This window comes from Lampetra fluviatilis, chromosome 3, assembly GCF_964198595.1.
Source record: "Lampetra fluviatilis chromosome 3, kcLamFluv1.1, whole genome shotgun sequence".
In the NCBI taxonomy this organism is placed as follows: domain Eukaryota; kingdom Metazoa; phylum Chordata; class Hyperoartia; order Petromyzontiformes; family Petromyzontidae; genus Lampetra; species Lampetra fluviatilis.
In genome coordinates this window covers 26663055-26678253 of record NC_136277.1, presented here as the reverse complement: position 1 = coordinate 26678253, position 15199 = coordinate 26663055, and the positions used below count along the sequence as shown (strand labels likewise).

At 42.0% G+C, this 15199-nt stretch overlaps 1 protein-coding gene and 1 long non-coding RNA gene across 2 annotated transcripts; both read right to left on the bottom strand.

The window, feature by feature from the left end:
• Window positions 1–4433: 4433 nt before the first annotated feature.
• On the bottom strand, window positions 4434–9357 carry LOC144950160 (uncharacterized). The gene is made up of 6 exons (XM_078880231.1): window positions 8646–9357; window positions 6952–7107; window positions 6383–6562; window positions 6061–6203; window positions 5486–5615; window positions 4434–4667 (listed from the first exon to the last, which is right to left on the bottom strand). Exons 1-6 carry the CDS (start codon window positions 8781–8783, stop codon window positions 4434–4436), a joined length of 981 nt encoding a protein of 326 aa, XP_078736357.1. The 5' UTR covers window positions 8784–9357.
• Window positions 9358–10923: 1566 nt separating this feature from the next.
• On the bottom strand, window positions 10924–14987 carry LOC144949600 (uncharacterized). The gene is made up of 3 exons (XR_013640291.1): window positions 14852–14987; window positions 11292–11442; window positions 10924–11168 (listed from the first exon to the last, which is right to left on the bottom strand). It is a non-coding gene; the product is annotated as an uncharacterized LOC144949600 (long non-coding RNA).
• Window positions 14988–15199: the final 212 nt, after the last annotated feature.

Here is a 15199-nt window from a genome sequence, read left to right as displayed (position 1 = left end):
TTGTGTATTCATTTACAGTCGTGCATAATGACACAAGTAAAGCCACAAAATACGTCTGAAGCGCATGCCATCTTCTGCTGGAGAAAACTAAGTGCGTACCATTTAACGTCAGACACAGAACTTAAACCAAACCATATGGAATTTTTTAAGCGCAACGCTTGAAAAAAAGTTTGTAATCAACCCTTACAAGGTCGGACGCAGTGGCATGACATCATTTAGAAAACATCCAAAATTAAGAGGTCAACCTAACTTGACCTGTGCTTCGTTTCCACCCCCAAAAGCGCCCCCCCCAACCCCCTCCCCCCCACCACAACCCAGCATCCCCAGAAGTCCTTCGTGCAAAACACATTCGTCCTTGTGGTCAAAATACCAGAAAAAATTGAATGACTGGCCAGGGCCTAAGGCCCTATTCACTTTATTTCAAATTCCAAATGTCTGAGGTCCCAGAGTAAACCCATATTGTGTCTCGTATTATTTCACAACAGAAACAACTGCTCGTTGCTAAACAAGTTGTGCAGATGGGTTTATACTTACCGAATTCATGTTTACGAGCAAAAAAAAAATCAATGCAAGTATTGTTTCCTATGCAATTCGTCTCCAGTGTCCTCACACTGGCCAAAGTAACAAAAAGCGTTTTGTATGTATTTTGGCACCATCATCAATATGGTCTTAAAATTAATACCCACATGGCAGCCAAATCAAAAAAATACGCAAGCCATTTTGAACAGCTATACAATTTGTAAAATTAATTAACGTAATATAATACATTTTGGGCTCCTGAGACATTTTAGTTGAGTTCATGCCAGTGATATATGAAATTCATCATTTTAAAAAAGCTTTAAAAACATTGCGATGTATTATTATAGAAATAGAAGTAGCACCTATGGCATTGAATATTTAATAATCATTTTTAACAAGAAATGAAAAAACAACTACGTGTGTTCGTTTTGCTAACAAAAGCTTAATTACATGTACTGGGTGTGTACATATTCGATGCAAAATAACATCTTACTAATATACAAGAAGACATGGTACATATGACATAAACCAAAAACTATGCAAAAAATATTTTCGAAAATATGCTTTAAATGTAGCCGAGACAATAATTCCCACAACCGTGGTGACAAGAAACCATTACGATGATTAGCACGCGTTTTTTTGCGTGTACCTGAGATGCTGCTGCAAAGCTATTAGGTTACCCCGAATGTCATGGCAATTACAGTACAATTCACCCAATTGCCAACAAAAAGGAGTATCAATTTTCCACAACGACAAAAAAAATCAACGCAAATTAAGGGGCACGAATGCAAACCCCGTACAATTATTACCCGAGCGCGAAAAATGCACGGAATTTCTGCCTCTTCACAAATTGCACACGCAGACACTATGGTCAACAGTTGCATTCTCTGGGTATTCAACTGTGAAACTTTCAGTGAAGGAAAATGAAACCAAAAATATCATTCCCACGGTATCCATTCAGCCGATATTATATCTGCATCAGTCAGCATTGGTGTTAAAGAAAAGCCATTGCTTTTCACGTCTAAGTGTGGTCTCGTTTCAGAAATGATTCCACACACCTATGGGAACAAAACGTTTAATCTGAAGAAATGACCACGGTTTAATTTCATTATAGTTACACTTGCAATGAGCATTTAAATGCCCTGAAAATTAATCACGCATTTCCCATCTGACCAGCATGTCAACGGCAACGCATGTATACGCTAGTTATCCAATTAGAAGCTTTAAAGGCATGAGTACACACTTTTTTTTCTTGAAAAAGGCCAGCCAAAGTCAACATTTCCAAGTGAAATTAAATAATAATCGCCAATTTTACTTTGAAACTGACTGTGCAAAAATCAATAAGCTGAAAAACGACATCGCTGTTTATATATGAAGGATGGTAATTTTACATATTACTCTTTGTTTTTTTTCGGTAAAGTCACGTAGGTGAAAACAAAATAAAATAATACAACTAAATTAAATCACGACGTTTCAGAAGCAACACAAGCATCCGTCATCAGATGTGACCGCTCCAGCAGTCACGAAAACTTCAAATCTAGAATTGTATATATTATTGATAGTATTTGTGAGAATGCCTCCACAAGCGATGGCTTGTAGAGGCATTCATTCAGCAGTGGATTGATCATGATTGATGATGATATAGCACAAACAATGTATACAAGATGTACAAATTTTGAGAGTTATGTAGAAAAGGCATTCAAAATGTATTCGTTATTTCATACTGTTTCTATGTAGCATTTTACATGAAAATTATCATTCAGATATAGAATATGAAAATGGTTTGTATCTTTTTCTAAAAACTTTATGACAACCCTTCATATATGAATAATCTTAAGCAACTGGGTCCACAACCAAGCAATCAATGGCAAAAACTCGGTTGCATGCAACTGAATCGCTTATATGTGGACGTCTCTGCAATCAGTCGCTCACGGCTGCTCACAGTGGACACGCGCATTTTCCAAGTCATCTGCTCAGCGATATGTCCCAATGCAGTTGATCGCGTGCTGCACATTTGCGCACTTCGATTTGCTCGTTACAATGTTGAATACCACCGTTTAAAATCCTTTGTCATGCAACTGCCATTCAGTGAGTTGCTTACCTTGGTCTCAATATTGGCAATCCCATCCTTTTATTGTTATTATTTGCTGAAAAGAGATTCGTAGCTCATCGGATTCCTCCTCTTGCAGTCTAAATTAAAGATGTCGATTCTGACTACTGACTCTGATGCAGACAAAGCGGTTTTGCAGGTGACCTAAAGAGCATTTGGTTGTAGAAATGATCGTTCAGGTGTGGAAGCGGATTTATAGGTTTTGGAGGCAAATGCTTGTACTGAGCAACACTTGGCCTAAGCACATAATGGGTTATGGAGTTTGGCCACCTTCCTCCTCATTCATCGTATTCACATGAATTAAATAACTGAGCAGAGGCCCATGGCAGATACATTGATACCTCACTCCACTGATGTCATGCATGGATAGGAGTCCAACCCAGGTCGCCAAAAAATTATCGTGCAGTGCCCTAATTACTCTGCTACCACTACCACAGTAAGCCGTGTTGAATAATCTATGCTTGGCAGTTAGGGAATGACATGTACGTTCGCGTGTTGAACTTCTTTCGCACCATATGTAGCCAACCGTGCCAATCGGAGATGTAGGTGTGATGTGCTAGTGTAGCCCACTTGGCCAAACCCACTGGAGATTAGAGGGGTTGGAACTAAACTTCCACTTAGGGGTTTGCACCAGGTACCTCTTGTCAAGGTTTTCTGTCAAAACGTCCTGCAAGTGCAACCAAGGTTGGACGCGCTTACAGGAAAAAAGTGAGATCGCTACGCGAGAACATTACCTTACGTAAGCTGACCAAGTTCGCCGTGTATGCACACACACACACAAACTTCCCCGTCGTCAATGCCGCAACTTTAAAATCGTCATTCAAAGTGTTATTAATTTACTCTGAAAGCCGACGGCTCCAAGGGATATATCCACGTTGGCCACCCATCAACACGGCGTTGTGTCCTTATTTGGCTCCAAGTCGGCAAGCACATGCAATGGTGGCAAAGTGCGCTGGGAGCTTTTCTCTGTAGGAGGCAATAAAAGAAAACAAATATTAAAAGTGCGTGCAATGTTTCTTGTGTGAAAAATGCCCCATCTTGCAATTAGGTCGGTTTAAAATTGCTCGAACATTCCAGTTTGCACGACTCACTATATTTTTTGCTTTCAATTTACAAAACACAACAAATATGATTTAATTAAACTCAGCTAGCCAAATGCTCTCACACAGATTACACACATTATTAATAATATCAAGTGAATCATCAGCTCAGAGTGTAAATTACCCTTGACGAAGAACAGCTGCGTTGCTTGGCATGCAGTCGTTTGCCCAGAATTTATAAATATCCGAAGACGTCGACTTTCGTCATCTTGGCATCCCGTCGGTATCTTTGCCCCACCAGGAGAAGGTCTTGGGCTGCACACATAGTCCATGAATGGTTATTCCATAACGACACTTCAAGCAGCAAACTGCTAAGGGAGTTTTGATAATCCGAAATAAGTGTTCACAGTTGTGCTGAATGGCTCCCGGTATATATCTTTCCTGTTATGCTGCTTGCTGTCCGGAACAACGTCCGACATTTCGCTCTCCTTGCTGGGAGCTTTTTCAGCAACTCGTTTCGGCTGCTGAAGCAGCTCCCAGCATTTGGAGCAAAACGTTGGACATCATGACGAACAACGTGAGGAACAGCCCTCAAAACACTGGAAAGCTACAAAGGAGTTTGAATCCATAGATAGTTTTCTTGGGTTAGGTCGCGTAAATATTAATGTGTCGTTAAACCCGCCGCCACCCGACGCATCGACGTTTGTGACGTAAACAAAACATTCCAATTAGTTACTGGTTCAGCACACCAGTGTGTTGGAGTTTTAACGCTTGGGTTTTCCGAACCTCACAAGGTGCTGCTGGCAGGGGGCCTTCCCGAGTCTCCTTTTGTGAAAGTGAGGATCGGCAATGGTGCTTGAGGTGCAGCGACTGCTGGCCAACGATGACAATGGTGACCCATGACCTCTCTTGCAGGCATTGCCCAGCTTCAGGGAGGAAGAATGTAAACCCTGTGAAGGCCAAGAGCCCTGGACATGGAGGCTGCTTTCACAATGTCCCTGTAAACAATAGATCATCAAATGCAAGATAAATATCTCCCGACCATTTGGCAGTGATAGGCTATTCATGTTCAAGCTCAAAGCTCATGTCGGGTAGTGCCCATCACTCTTAGCAACCCTTGACCCATCGATGGAAGTTTTATATAGGGGGGGTCGATACTGATCATTGACACAATGATGCCGAATTATTTTCACATTTTATTGGGTAATTTTCTCCACATTTTATCCCAATTGTACTATGGGCGTCGATCCGTGAAGCTAAGTATATATTCAGAACGCCATCACAGCAGTGCAACAACTCATATGAGAGAACGGTCCACGGAAGTGGGTATCAAAGCGCTACCTCCGAGATCCATTGAAGTAGCCTCTGGTCCACACAAGGGAGGGCAGCACTTTCCCACAGTGTATGAGTGTAATGGTCGTCACACGATACTCAAACTGACACTTCATTTTTTGAGACGGAATTTTGCCAAACTAAGTGCAGAATCACTTCAGTGCGGATGTGCTACAGAAAATAAATTTTGCTGGATCTTTCATACGACCCAATACACAATGACATCACTAGCTATACTCTTTGTTTTTTTCGGTAAAATCACGTAGGTAAAAAATAAAATAAATGAAAACAACTGTGAAAGTGAGGATCGGCAATGGTGCTTGAGGTGCAGCGACTAAATTAGTTGTTTTCATTTATTTTATTTAGCTTCCAACATTGAAATCAAATTTACACACACACAGAAGAGTTGCATTTCAACAAAAAGCAAAACAAAAACACAGCATAACATTGAAGGAGCAAAGGATGATGGTATTTTTGTCATTACCTGCAAGGAGACTGCATTCGACTTTGCAGGTGACGGAGGTGGAGTCGAGAATACAATCGAAGCGTTCGATCGTCTCTCCGCGAGAGGCTGATGGGTCATCTTTTTGCATTTTGAATTTCTGGACTTGACACTGACCGACAAAACAAAACACAATAAATTCTAGATTTGAAGCTTTCGTGACTGCAAGGATTCATATTCTTAGGTTTTTAATGTTTTACCTACGTGACTTTACCGAAAAAACCTAAGAATATAAAACACTAATATTCCATTGAATAATATATTAAAATTAGTGGCGTAATAATAATAATTATGTGGGTTATGACGCACTTTTTTCCCTCCTGTACAGTATTTTAAAGCAAAAGTTGGCTTACGGGTGCCTCTTATAATCTGCTAGGTGTGTACATGAACATATCTGGACAACTTTATTGACACAGTACATACGTTTGGGGTGCGTCATAATTTCCAGAGGTTCTTGCAATCCGGAGAATACCATATATATTACTTATTACTTTATTAAGAAATACTGTTTCTATGACAACCGATGCACACGATGGAACCTTTGCAACTACTCTTACCTGCTTGCCCAGGAGAGGTACGGCCTAATAAGAAACAGTCCACTCTCCTCTTCGATGTCGCACAGTGTGCGAGTCAGCTGCTCCACCGCACGCATTCTTGACGTGCTCAGCTCGGCCATCTGCTTGGACCAGTGCCCGTGTCGCTGGAAATGCAGGACGTCCAACTGACAACCTCTCCCGAAATAATTCTCAGCAAAAGTACAAAAAACAGGAAAGCATCTTTCACACCTGTTTTGAAAAGTAGCTGATTGAAGAAGAAAAAAAACGCTCCCGACACGCATCATGCTTGTTTTCTTTATTGTGAATGGCCAGAGTACAGTACCTTGCTTTGCAGAGTTTCCATCCTTCCCAACAGCTCGCACACCGGCGGCGAGTCACTGTAATTCCTCGAGACGTTGTCCCGGATCCTCTTCATGTTGATGTGCTCGACGTAGCGTTCTGCCATCATCACCAGCCTCTTCCTTTGCGCAGCCACAATCTTCTCCATCGCACTCATCGCATCCTAGCGTCGGCAATCCGCGCGAGAAAAGAACGCTGAGGACTCCCTGTTTTTTTAATATTCATGGCCCCCCAGCACACACACACCTACCGGTGAAAATCGTCAGCAAGAATTATTGTCTTCTTGGTTCTTTCGGTAAAGTCACGTAGAAGGGAAATAATAAAAGAATAAAAATAAAACATAATAAAATAATTCTCACGACGTTTCGGCCACAACGCAAGCAGCAAGCAGCATTGTGGCCGAAACGTCGTGAGAATTATTTTATTATGTTTTATTTTATTTATTTTATTATTTCCCTTCTACGTGACTTTACCGAAAGAACCAAGAAGATGAATCCCTGCAGTCACGAAAGCTTTAAATCGAAATTCAAGAATTATTGGTCATGCGTTTACCTCACAATGGCCTCTTTGGACCTTCTCGTTGTAAAATCCTAGCCGTAGCTTTCGAACATTGTGCTCCATGTCGGTCCGGGTGAAGAAGACAATGGACTCGAAGATTTGAGTTGAGGTTGGGTCGTCAGGCGAGCAAGCGTTGTCTCCGAGTGCACTCTGCTCACAGTCAAACGCACACACACCACCATTAAGCACTTTCTATCCCAAAAATACAATTTGGATTGATGTAGCAAAAACAGTTTGATATATGGATCATTGTAGACAGTTTTACATCTAATATATATGTGTGTGTGTATATTCTTAAGAGGTAGTTGGTCGAAGAGCAGAAGTAAAGAGGAAGGACTTGTATTAGTTATGGAGACTGTCCAATATACATTTTTGACAATGACGAGCATTATTGGAATTTAAAGCAAAAATACCAAATAGCTTTGGTAATAATTGAAATAGTTGTAAGGCATGGAACCAACGGTTCTCATGCATGCAATGTCTTGCTATCTGCAACAGGATGCTCTTTGGCAGCCTGCTTCCATTGGACAGCCAACCCAAATCAACCCATGCTGGCCCCAGCTAACCTGATGTCTCCAAGAATGCAAGACAGATAACTACAGTTGGCAAAAAAAATTACGTTTCCATGATTTGCCGAGTTATCACACCAGTTGTGTAGGCCTTTCCCAGAATGAGTTCCGAGTAAGACTTTCCAAGAAATGCGTGTGCATAAAATCACAAGGCGACGGAGCAATGAATTCAGCTCGTGTGCAGATGCTCGATGGATTATTTCATCGCAGTGTCATGAGAAATTGAGACAGCTTGGGGAAGCATTTATCCGGTAGTGGATTGACCATGGCTGATGATGATGGCAAAAAAATGTCAAGGCCGCATGCTGACTAAAAAATACATGTTCATTTTTAAAGTTACATTTAATGTCCTGGCCACCCATCACATATTTTCGTGTCAAATATTTGGTGATGTATTTTCCATTTGGCCAGAATTCTGGCGTAGGGAATTTCGGCCCAGAGAATTTGGTTTGCAGTTCTAATTCATAGTGAGCTTGAGTAAAAAAAGAAACGATGGATACGCGCTTCTGGGATGGACACTCGAGTTATATAGCTCAGAGAAAGGCGGTTTAGGTGATCGGTGGAAGATGCAGGTAAGCACGTCACCCACTCCCCCCACAAGCCATCACACACCTCAAACAAATAACAGCAGGCCAGATTGGTGAAATACATGTCCGATTATATACTCCCCAAACATTGAAAAAATTAACAAACTGTGATTTTCATAGAAACAATTAGAAAACAATATTTGATTGAAAATTGTATTAAATAAATGCTGAACAGAATTATCAAATCAAACACTGATTAAAGAGGAAAGGGTGAATTGGATGACAAAAGTCACCTAATTTAAAGGCACTGTAGCTTCACAACAGCTAGTGTACATTCATATTCAAATACGACTGCTAATACTGTAGCACACATTGTGTTTTTCAGTTGGTTGGTATAAGTGCTCACGTTAAAGGAATTATGATCGCAGGAAAGATTTCCGGTCCACATTAAACAATTAAGAAGACTTTGGCAGTCACAATTTACACATATTAAACCCGGATACTCTACTATTTATATAATTTCATTTTAGTTTATATAGAAAACAGCTGCACAGATTGTTTTGTGGCTAAGTCTTTCTGACAGGCAACTTACCCTTTGCAGGGCACGTATCTGCTTCCGGAGCTCTGCGACAAGTTTCAAATTCCTCTCCCTCTCCTCGTCCAATTCCAGCTGTTTGCCCTCGAGTTTTTGTTCTCTGTGATAGGGGGAAAAAAGGTAAAAACATTTCATTTGGGCCCCAAACTTTCACAATCAAACTTAGAGACCGTAGGCTCCTGTTCCATACGTACGATTTTTTTTCTCCTTGCGATACAACCGAATCAGATCGCGCCACCTGCTATGACAAACGGCTCAGAAGCACAGTCATTAACAAAGAAAATGAATCGAAAGTGAAAGGTGTGCAAATAAGCATGGGAGAGATTCATCCTTGGAATTACACTGAGAGACAGGAAGAAGAACATGTGGATTAGAGAATAAGTTTACGCAGATAAATGGCATCATTAGAAATGTTAAGAAAGGCTTGGGCAAAAAGGGATGGAGATGGCCAATGGTCAAGAATGATGATGGAGAGGCAGCCGAGCAATAGAATGTGTCCATGAGGATGTCAACCCGAGGAGAAGGAGTGATGAAATCCGCTCGTGTGTAGGCGCTCGGTGAATTACTACATTACAGGATTATGAAAATTGGTGACGGCTTGGGGAAACCTTAATCCATGGATTGATCGTGGCTGATGATCATGACGATGATCAACTCCATCGCAGTCACATCTCACAGACTTTGCACGCAACTCACAGGAAATGCACCCGCTCCTGCAAAAATCCCTCTGATGATTGTGGCTCCTCGATTCCCAGTGCAGGGTAAACCACCTTCACATTCGAGACCGGGAACTGCTTAACGGAGTTCTCATCTGAGCTATCGCCAAACACCGAGGTAGATCTGAAAACTCGCTGCGTCGAGCCGAAGCTGGATATCATCTCCAGAGAGCTTGTAATTTTCAGGCCATCTTCCGTTACGTTCACAGAACCCTGCACAGACCCAGCATTTGGGAGCTCACAGTCACGATGAAAGCATGGATCTTCACACCCAAGCGTAAGGTCATGGGTGTCGTCTTCAAGCATCTTCCCTCTTTGTTGGGGTAGCGATTCCATTGCAATTGTGGCTTCATTCAGCAGACTGATAATGACTGAAATGGAGAGAAAGGTAAAGGTGAAAAATTATAAGAAATAGCCTTCCATAGTGTTTACGAGTTGTTCCTCATGATGTTTGGCACGATGGCCGACGTTTCACTCCGCGTACTGGGGAGCTCTTTCAGGAACTGCACGTGTAGCAAATACATTAGACGTTGTGCCAAATAATAATTACAATTTATGAAGCGCCCTTAAACAATCGTTCTCAGGGTGCTAAGCATGGAAAGGCAAATTTTTTTTATTATCAACCAAACACCGCGGAGGCAAAACCCCCGGTGACACGTCGGAGGGCAACACACGCGGCTATGAAACAAACCTCTTGCAGTGGTCTTCTACTCAACATTTGTTCTGTACCAACATGTTAGTGATGAGGGGGTAATTACCGCCGGTGGTTTCGTTGAGAATGGTCTGGATGGAACTGCTCATGGACTGAGCCTGAACAAACAGATCTTCAGCAGCTCCAACTGCCAAGTGCTGCACCACTTGAAGACCAGATGCTGCCGAAGCCATTTCTGGACAAGCAGATGGCAATTTTAACACGCAAAGTTGTACGTTTATTATCAGCACTTGCGCCCCCAAAAGTCTTTCATAGGCCAAAAAAGGCGATCTTTGTTTTTGTGTGTGTGTATCTACGTGAATGTATATATATATGTGGTTGTTTGTGTATATACATGTGTATGTATGTGGATGTGTGTGTTTGCTTCTTGTTTTCCAAAATTATTGACTGCAGCATTGCACTCGATAGCATTTCACACAATACATTAGATCGCGTTAATATAGATGTGTCGTTAAACTTGCCACCACCCAACACAGCCAATTAAGAAGGGCTTGCCAACGTAAACAAAACACGCCATTTCTTTTTAGTTCAGCACACCTGCATGTTGCAGAGTAAACCCACAAGCTTTACAATTCGAGTACAACGTTTCGCCCAGTAATTACAACGAGCATGATCAGGTGGACAGCCAGAGTTGTGGCAAAATCCTCCTGTTTTGGTCTTAAATAGAGGTGTTTCAGCTCGAACAATTGCATGTGATCAATGTGGTGCAACCCAGACCAATACAATCAGCACTCCCATTAATCACATCATGTATCTAGGCCTTAATGATCATCGTCAAACTGAAATAAGAGAAATTACCTTTTTCTGGACCAGAATAGACATTCGTCAATAACACTCCCCTCAAAGATAAAACAAAAGAGGATATACACTCAGTGACGTCTTGATCAATGGCCCTTCTTCATAGCACAGGAACAAAATTTGTAAAATCTGTACATTTGCATGTTGGCTTAGGTGACGTTCACTGACCCCTGTTGACGAGCAACTCCACCACATTGTCCTTGAGGTTCATGGTACAGCTGTAGACTTTGAGGAACTCTTGATACACAGGCTCCACAGCAGGCACGAGTGCCTCAGTCTTTCCATGCATGCCTGCTGAGCACAGTTTGTGAAAAATGAAATAATCATCGTGTGTGTGTTACTGAAAAATGAACACTGAAGACCAATGTAAGCTTAGGATATTGTTTTTTTAACCAAGTGTAACACGTATCCACTTACAGGAAGGACAGTCTTGGGCAAAGGGTGCAGTTGTTTCACCAGTCAGGGTAGAAGATGATTGCTCGTATTTAGTTCCTGCAGAGGAGCTATTTTCTCTCATGAGGGCATCACTCTTCATGTGTGTCCATGCATTCCAGGAACACACTGCTGTCTAAAGAGGGAGGGGTAAATTGAAGTAAAAGATCAACTGTCCAGAACTTACGCAACGTTCGCCGTGAGTAGCCCAGATAAACTTTTGAAGAAATCGCTGTTATTCTGCATATCCGCGAGCCAGATAACTTAAGCACGTGCTCGCATTGTGCGTGCTTGCAAGCCAGACAACGCGATTACGTTCTCGCATCGTCTGGCTCGCGAGCACATATAATGCGAGCACGTGCTCACATTATATGTTCTCGCGTTGCACGTGCTCACGTTGTATGAGCACGTGCCCGCGTTGTGCATGCTCACGAGCCAGAAAGCGGCAGTACGTGTTCGCGTTGTCTGCCTCGCGAGCCAAGCAACGCAAGCACCCCCACAGCATCTCCGTGTGTTTGTGTCAATTCCAGTTGGTCGCCATTTTAGACTGGGGGCCCATTTCACATCACGGGCTAGTCCGAATTCCTTGCATTAGAATTCAGGCCGAGGGTAAATTTAAGCAAAATATGTCATGAGCACAATCAAAAATGTGAACGAGCAAAAGGAACATTTCATTTTACATATACATTAACGTAAAAAAATTACATTTGGCAGTATTGAAATATTTTAGAGCTTTAACTCATAAGTTTTTTCCTGGGAAAAACCTGCCCAACTGGCATGGAGACTTGAGTCACCGGGAACTTTTTTTTTTGACCAACGTAATTTGTCCTTTGACTCGTGTTCTGCACAACTCGAGTGCACTAAAGTTGACTTAGAGTTGACTGTCCGTGAAAACTAGGCATGGGTGAGCACCTGTTAAGGTATCCTATATTGCACTGTACAGGGTATCATGATAGCCATATTAGCTGAGTGAAATGTGTAAACCAGCAAAACTGTATTCTCATTTGCCAGATAAGAAAAATTCAGTTTTGACTTTTAATGGCTCAGAATTCTCTTTTCCGTATATCTTCTGTCGATGCATAAAATGCCACCTGATGAATAAAGGTAAAGTCCTGTTTATGACCTTTTTAAAATTAAAGTAAGAAAACATTAACCATCATGTCTTCAATTCCTCCTCTGAAACTGATTGGTGGCTTATGGTATATAAAAGCATACTATTTTATATATTTTTACAAATAAACTTTTACATTGGTCCCCAACTGCAAAGCTGGCCACGGCATGGATCCCATTGCCAAAAATATTTAGATGGCCTCACTGCCAAAGGACAACTCAATAGATTTTTGGTGCAAGAAAATTAGCAGACCCAAGAAACAGTGCAATATTCAACACTCAAAGAATGTTGGCAAATACTGCGACGGCGATTTTAGTTTGAGCAGCCTGGGCCTGTCCAGAATATAGTAGAGACGCATGTGCTTCGGTCGACAATTTAGCCATTGCCAAAATGGTAATGAAACATAATGACAAAAATTAAAATTGTACTCATTCACCATATATTAAATTTAAATCACAAAAAAAATACTCCGACGTGATATCCGTATAAATTCAAACCATGCACATTCCACTTAAAAAGCAAACGTAACTACATTACTTCAATATTTTATATGAAACCATTTTTAAACATGTTTCCTAACAGCAGTTATTATAAACTTAAATGAAAAAAATGTGGCCCCTCAAGCTGAACATATTTAAACAGCCTTTACTCTTCATATGCTGGCCTAATGCAGCCACAAATATACGTTGCAGGACTGCACATTCGAGTGGAGGTATCAATGAGCAAATGGAGCTGTCGTGGTGAAATTGGGTAGCATGCTGGACTTGTAATCCAAAGATCATCAGATTTATATGAAATGATAGGACGAGTTTCTTAAATCCTCCACGTCCGCCCATCCAGAAGTGTACGTGGATACACCATGGTTAGTTGCAGTGGGGTAATGCGTGGATACGCCCACCTCTTCCAACATATCTGGTCGACGTGGAAGGGTGGCCCAAATACCCTCTAACGTTCACTCAGGCGGGGGGCCCTCCTGCCAGCAGTGGCATGAACAAGGGAATTAAAGTCAAACTTTTTTTTATTTTACCAGGTAAGGCCCAATCAGCCATATATGTCTTTTCCAGAAGCGACCTGGCCACAAATGATAGCTCAACGAAGTGGCTTATCGTGTGGAAATGTATAGCAGCCAAATACTCTAAACGCATCTTTTTAAATGTGGAGGAAAAAACCGGAGGACCCAGAGGAAAATCCACGTGACCACGAGGAAAACATGTAAACTCTGAATAAACAGGTGTCGGGATCGAACCCACAACCTCCTATATACCAGGTGAGGTAGTTAACATCTCGCCACTGTGGCGCCCCAAGCAATTGCAGGGGCTGACACTTTTTTTCTTTACATTTTTTTATTTATTATCAATAAGCAGCACTTCAGTTGGCCGTGACACGTGGTTAGGGGACCAAGGGCATATAAAAATGGCAGAGTTCAGCATCTGGGCAACAAAGGAAATACCTCGCATAGTACAAACGCGGTGTAAAGATCTGAAACAAATTTCACAGCAAAAAAAAGGGGGGCAAAGAGGGTGTTTATTTGTGCGAGGGGAACGTTTGGGTACAGTGTGCGTTTTTAACAAACTTTGGCTTCTCATAAAACACCTTATTGATCAACCAGAAAATTGTTCAGCTGAAATCTCACTTTTGGCCAAGCTCACGCCAAGGCAAGGAAAGGCATTCATATAGTTTGGCTCCAAAGTCTGCATGATTGATTTTTCTTCATACATGACAGCATTGATGAAAAAAATATTCAGAAATGAACACCAATGTTTGGAAACGATTAAAAGGCTTAGCTGTAGGGGCCAGTGCCAACAGAAGTCTCAAAGCCCCCGCCGAGAGAGACAGAGTCTCAAAGTATTTCATTACCACACTCTGCAGCTATCTGCTTCAGGCAAATTCCGAAAGCGTACATGTCATCGTTCCACATTTATACATGCATAACTTAAATCGGTGTTATTGGCGCACCTGTCAAAGTATTGCATACTCGCCGCATTTGTCGATCCCCCACTGCATTAAGGCCTACTCATGCTCTGTTGTTAATGGGGGGTTGTTCAGCCGGACTTTGCGACGTTTGGTCAGTGCGGGATGGTGAAGGGTGCCGGAGGGCTCAGGACCGGTTCAGATATCACTCGCCACCGATGTTAACCATGGCAATGAATCAAACTCAGTTCACCGGTTTCATAGCGTGGTGAGTTGACCACTGCACCACCGCCCCTGGCACCAAATGCAAACTGGCACCAATTTGCTCGAGCGCTTTGAGTACATTTGGCCAATGCAGTACGTTCCTCGTTCAGTTGGAAAGCACTGCCTTGTCATCACCGTGTTTCCATGATCAGACATGTGATGGAAGGGAACAAGTTCGACTCCTGTTTACGCAGAATGTGAAACAAATAAAAGATGGCTGATACGTGGCTGCGCGCGATGCTGCTGCTGCTGCTTGTACCTGGCTGTTTTCTGCCGACCGTTGAAAATCCTTCTGAGCAAACTTTTGAAGCTGCACCATCTGGTTCACTTTTTCCTTGAGACTGTGCCTCTCCTGGCAAGCAGACACCTCGCATCAGCACAATTAAGGCTTCCAACACAAGCCACCACCACTTTACCAAGGCACAGCGGTACATCTTAATGGGCAGAAGCCAAAAACAGGTCATTCAATTGTTGGCAGTGTGTCTAATCATACACGGCATTTCTTTTTGACTTCATAAAATTACTGCAAGTGAAACGGTCTTCTATTTTTATATTGTAGGCATGTATTTGCGTCTGCTAAAACAAAAATTTTGTAATTTCAGGTATT

What these genes read in the sequence shown, in the direction of transcription:
- LOC144950160 (XM_078880231.1), bottom strand. Translation starts at nt 8,783, where the DNA reads ATGAAATGTTTTTACCTTTTTTCCCCCTATCACAGAGAACAAAAACTC. An exon ending in TGGAAACTCTGCAAAGCAAG is followed by an intron (nt 6,204 to 6,382) that starts GTACTGTACTCT and finishes CTGCATTTCCAG; the next exon opens with CGACACGGGCACTGGTCCAA. An exon ending in CGAATGCAGTCTCCTTGCAG is followed by an intron (nt 4,668 to 5,485) that starts GTAATGACAAAA and finishes TATTGTTTACAG; the next exon opens with GGACATTGTGAAAGCAGCCT.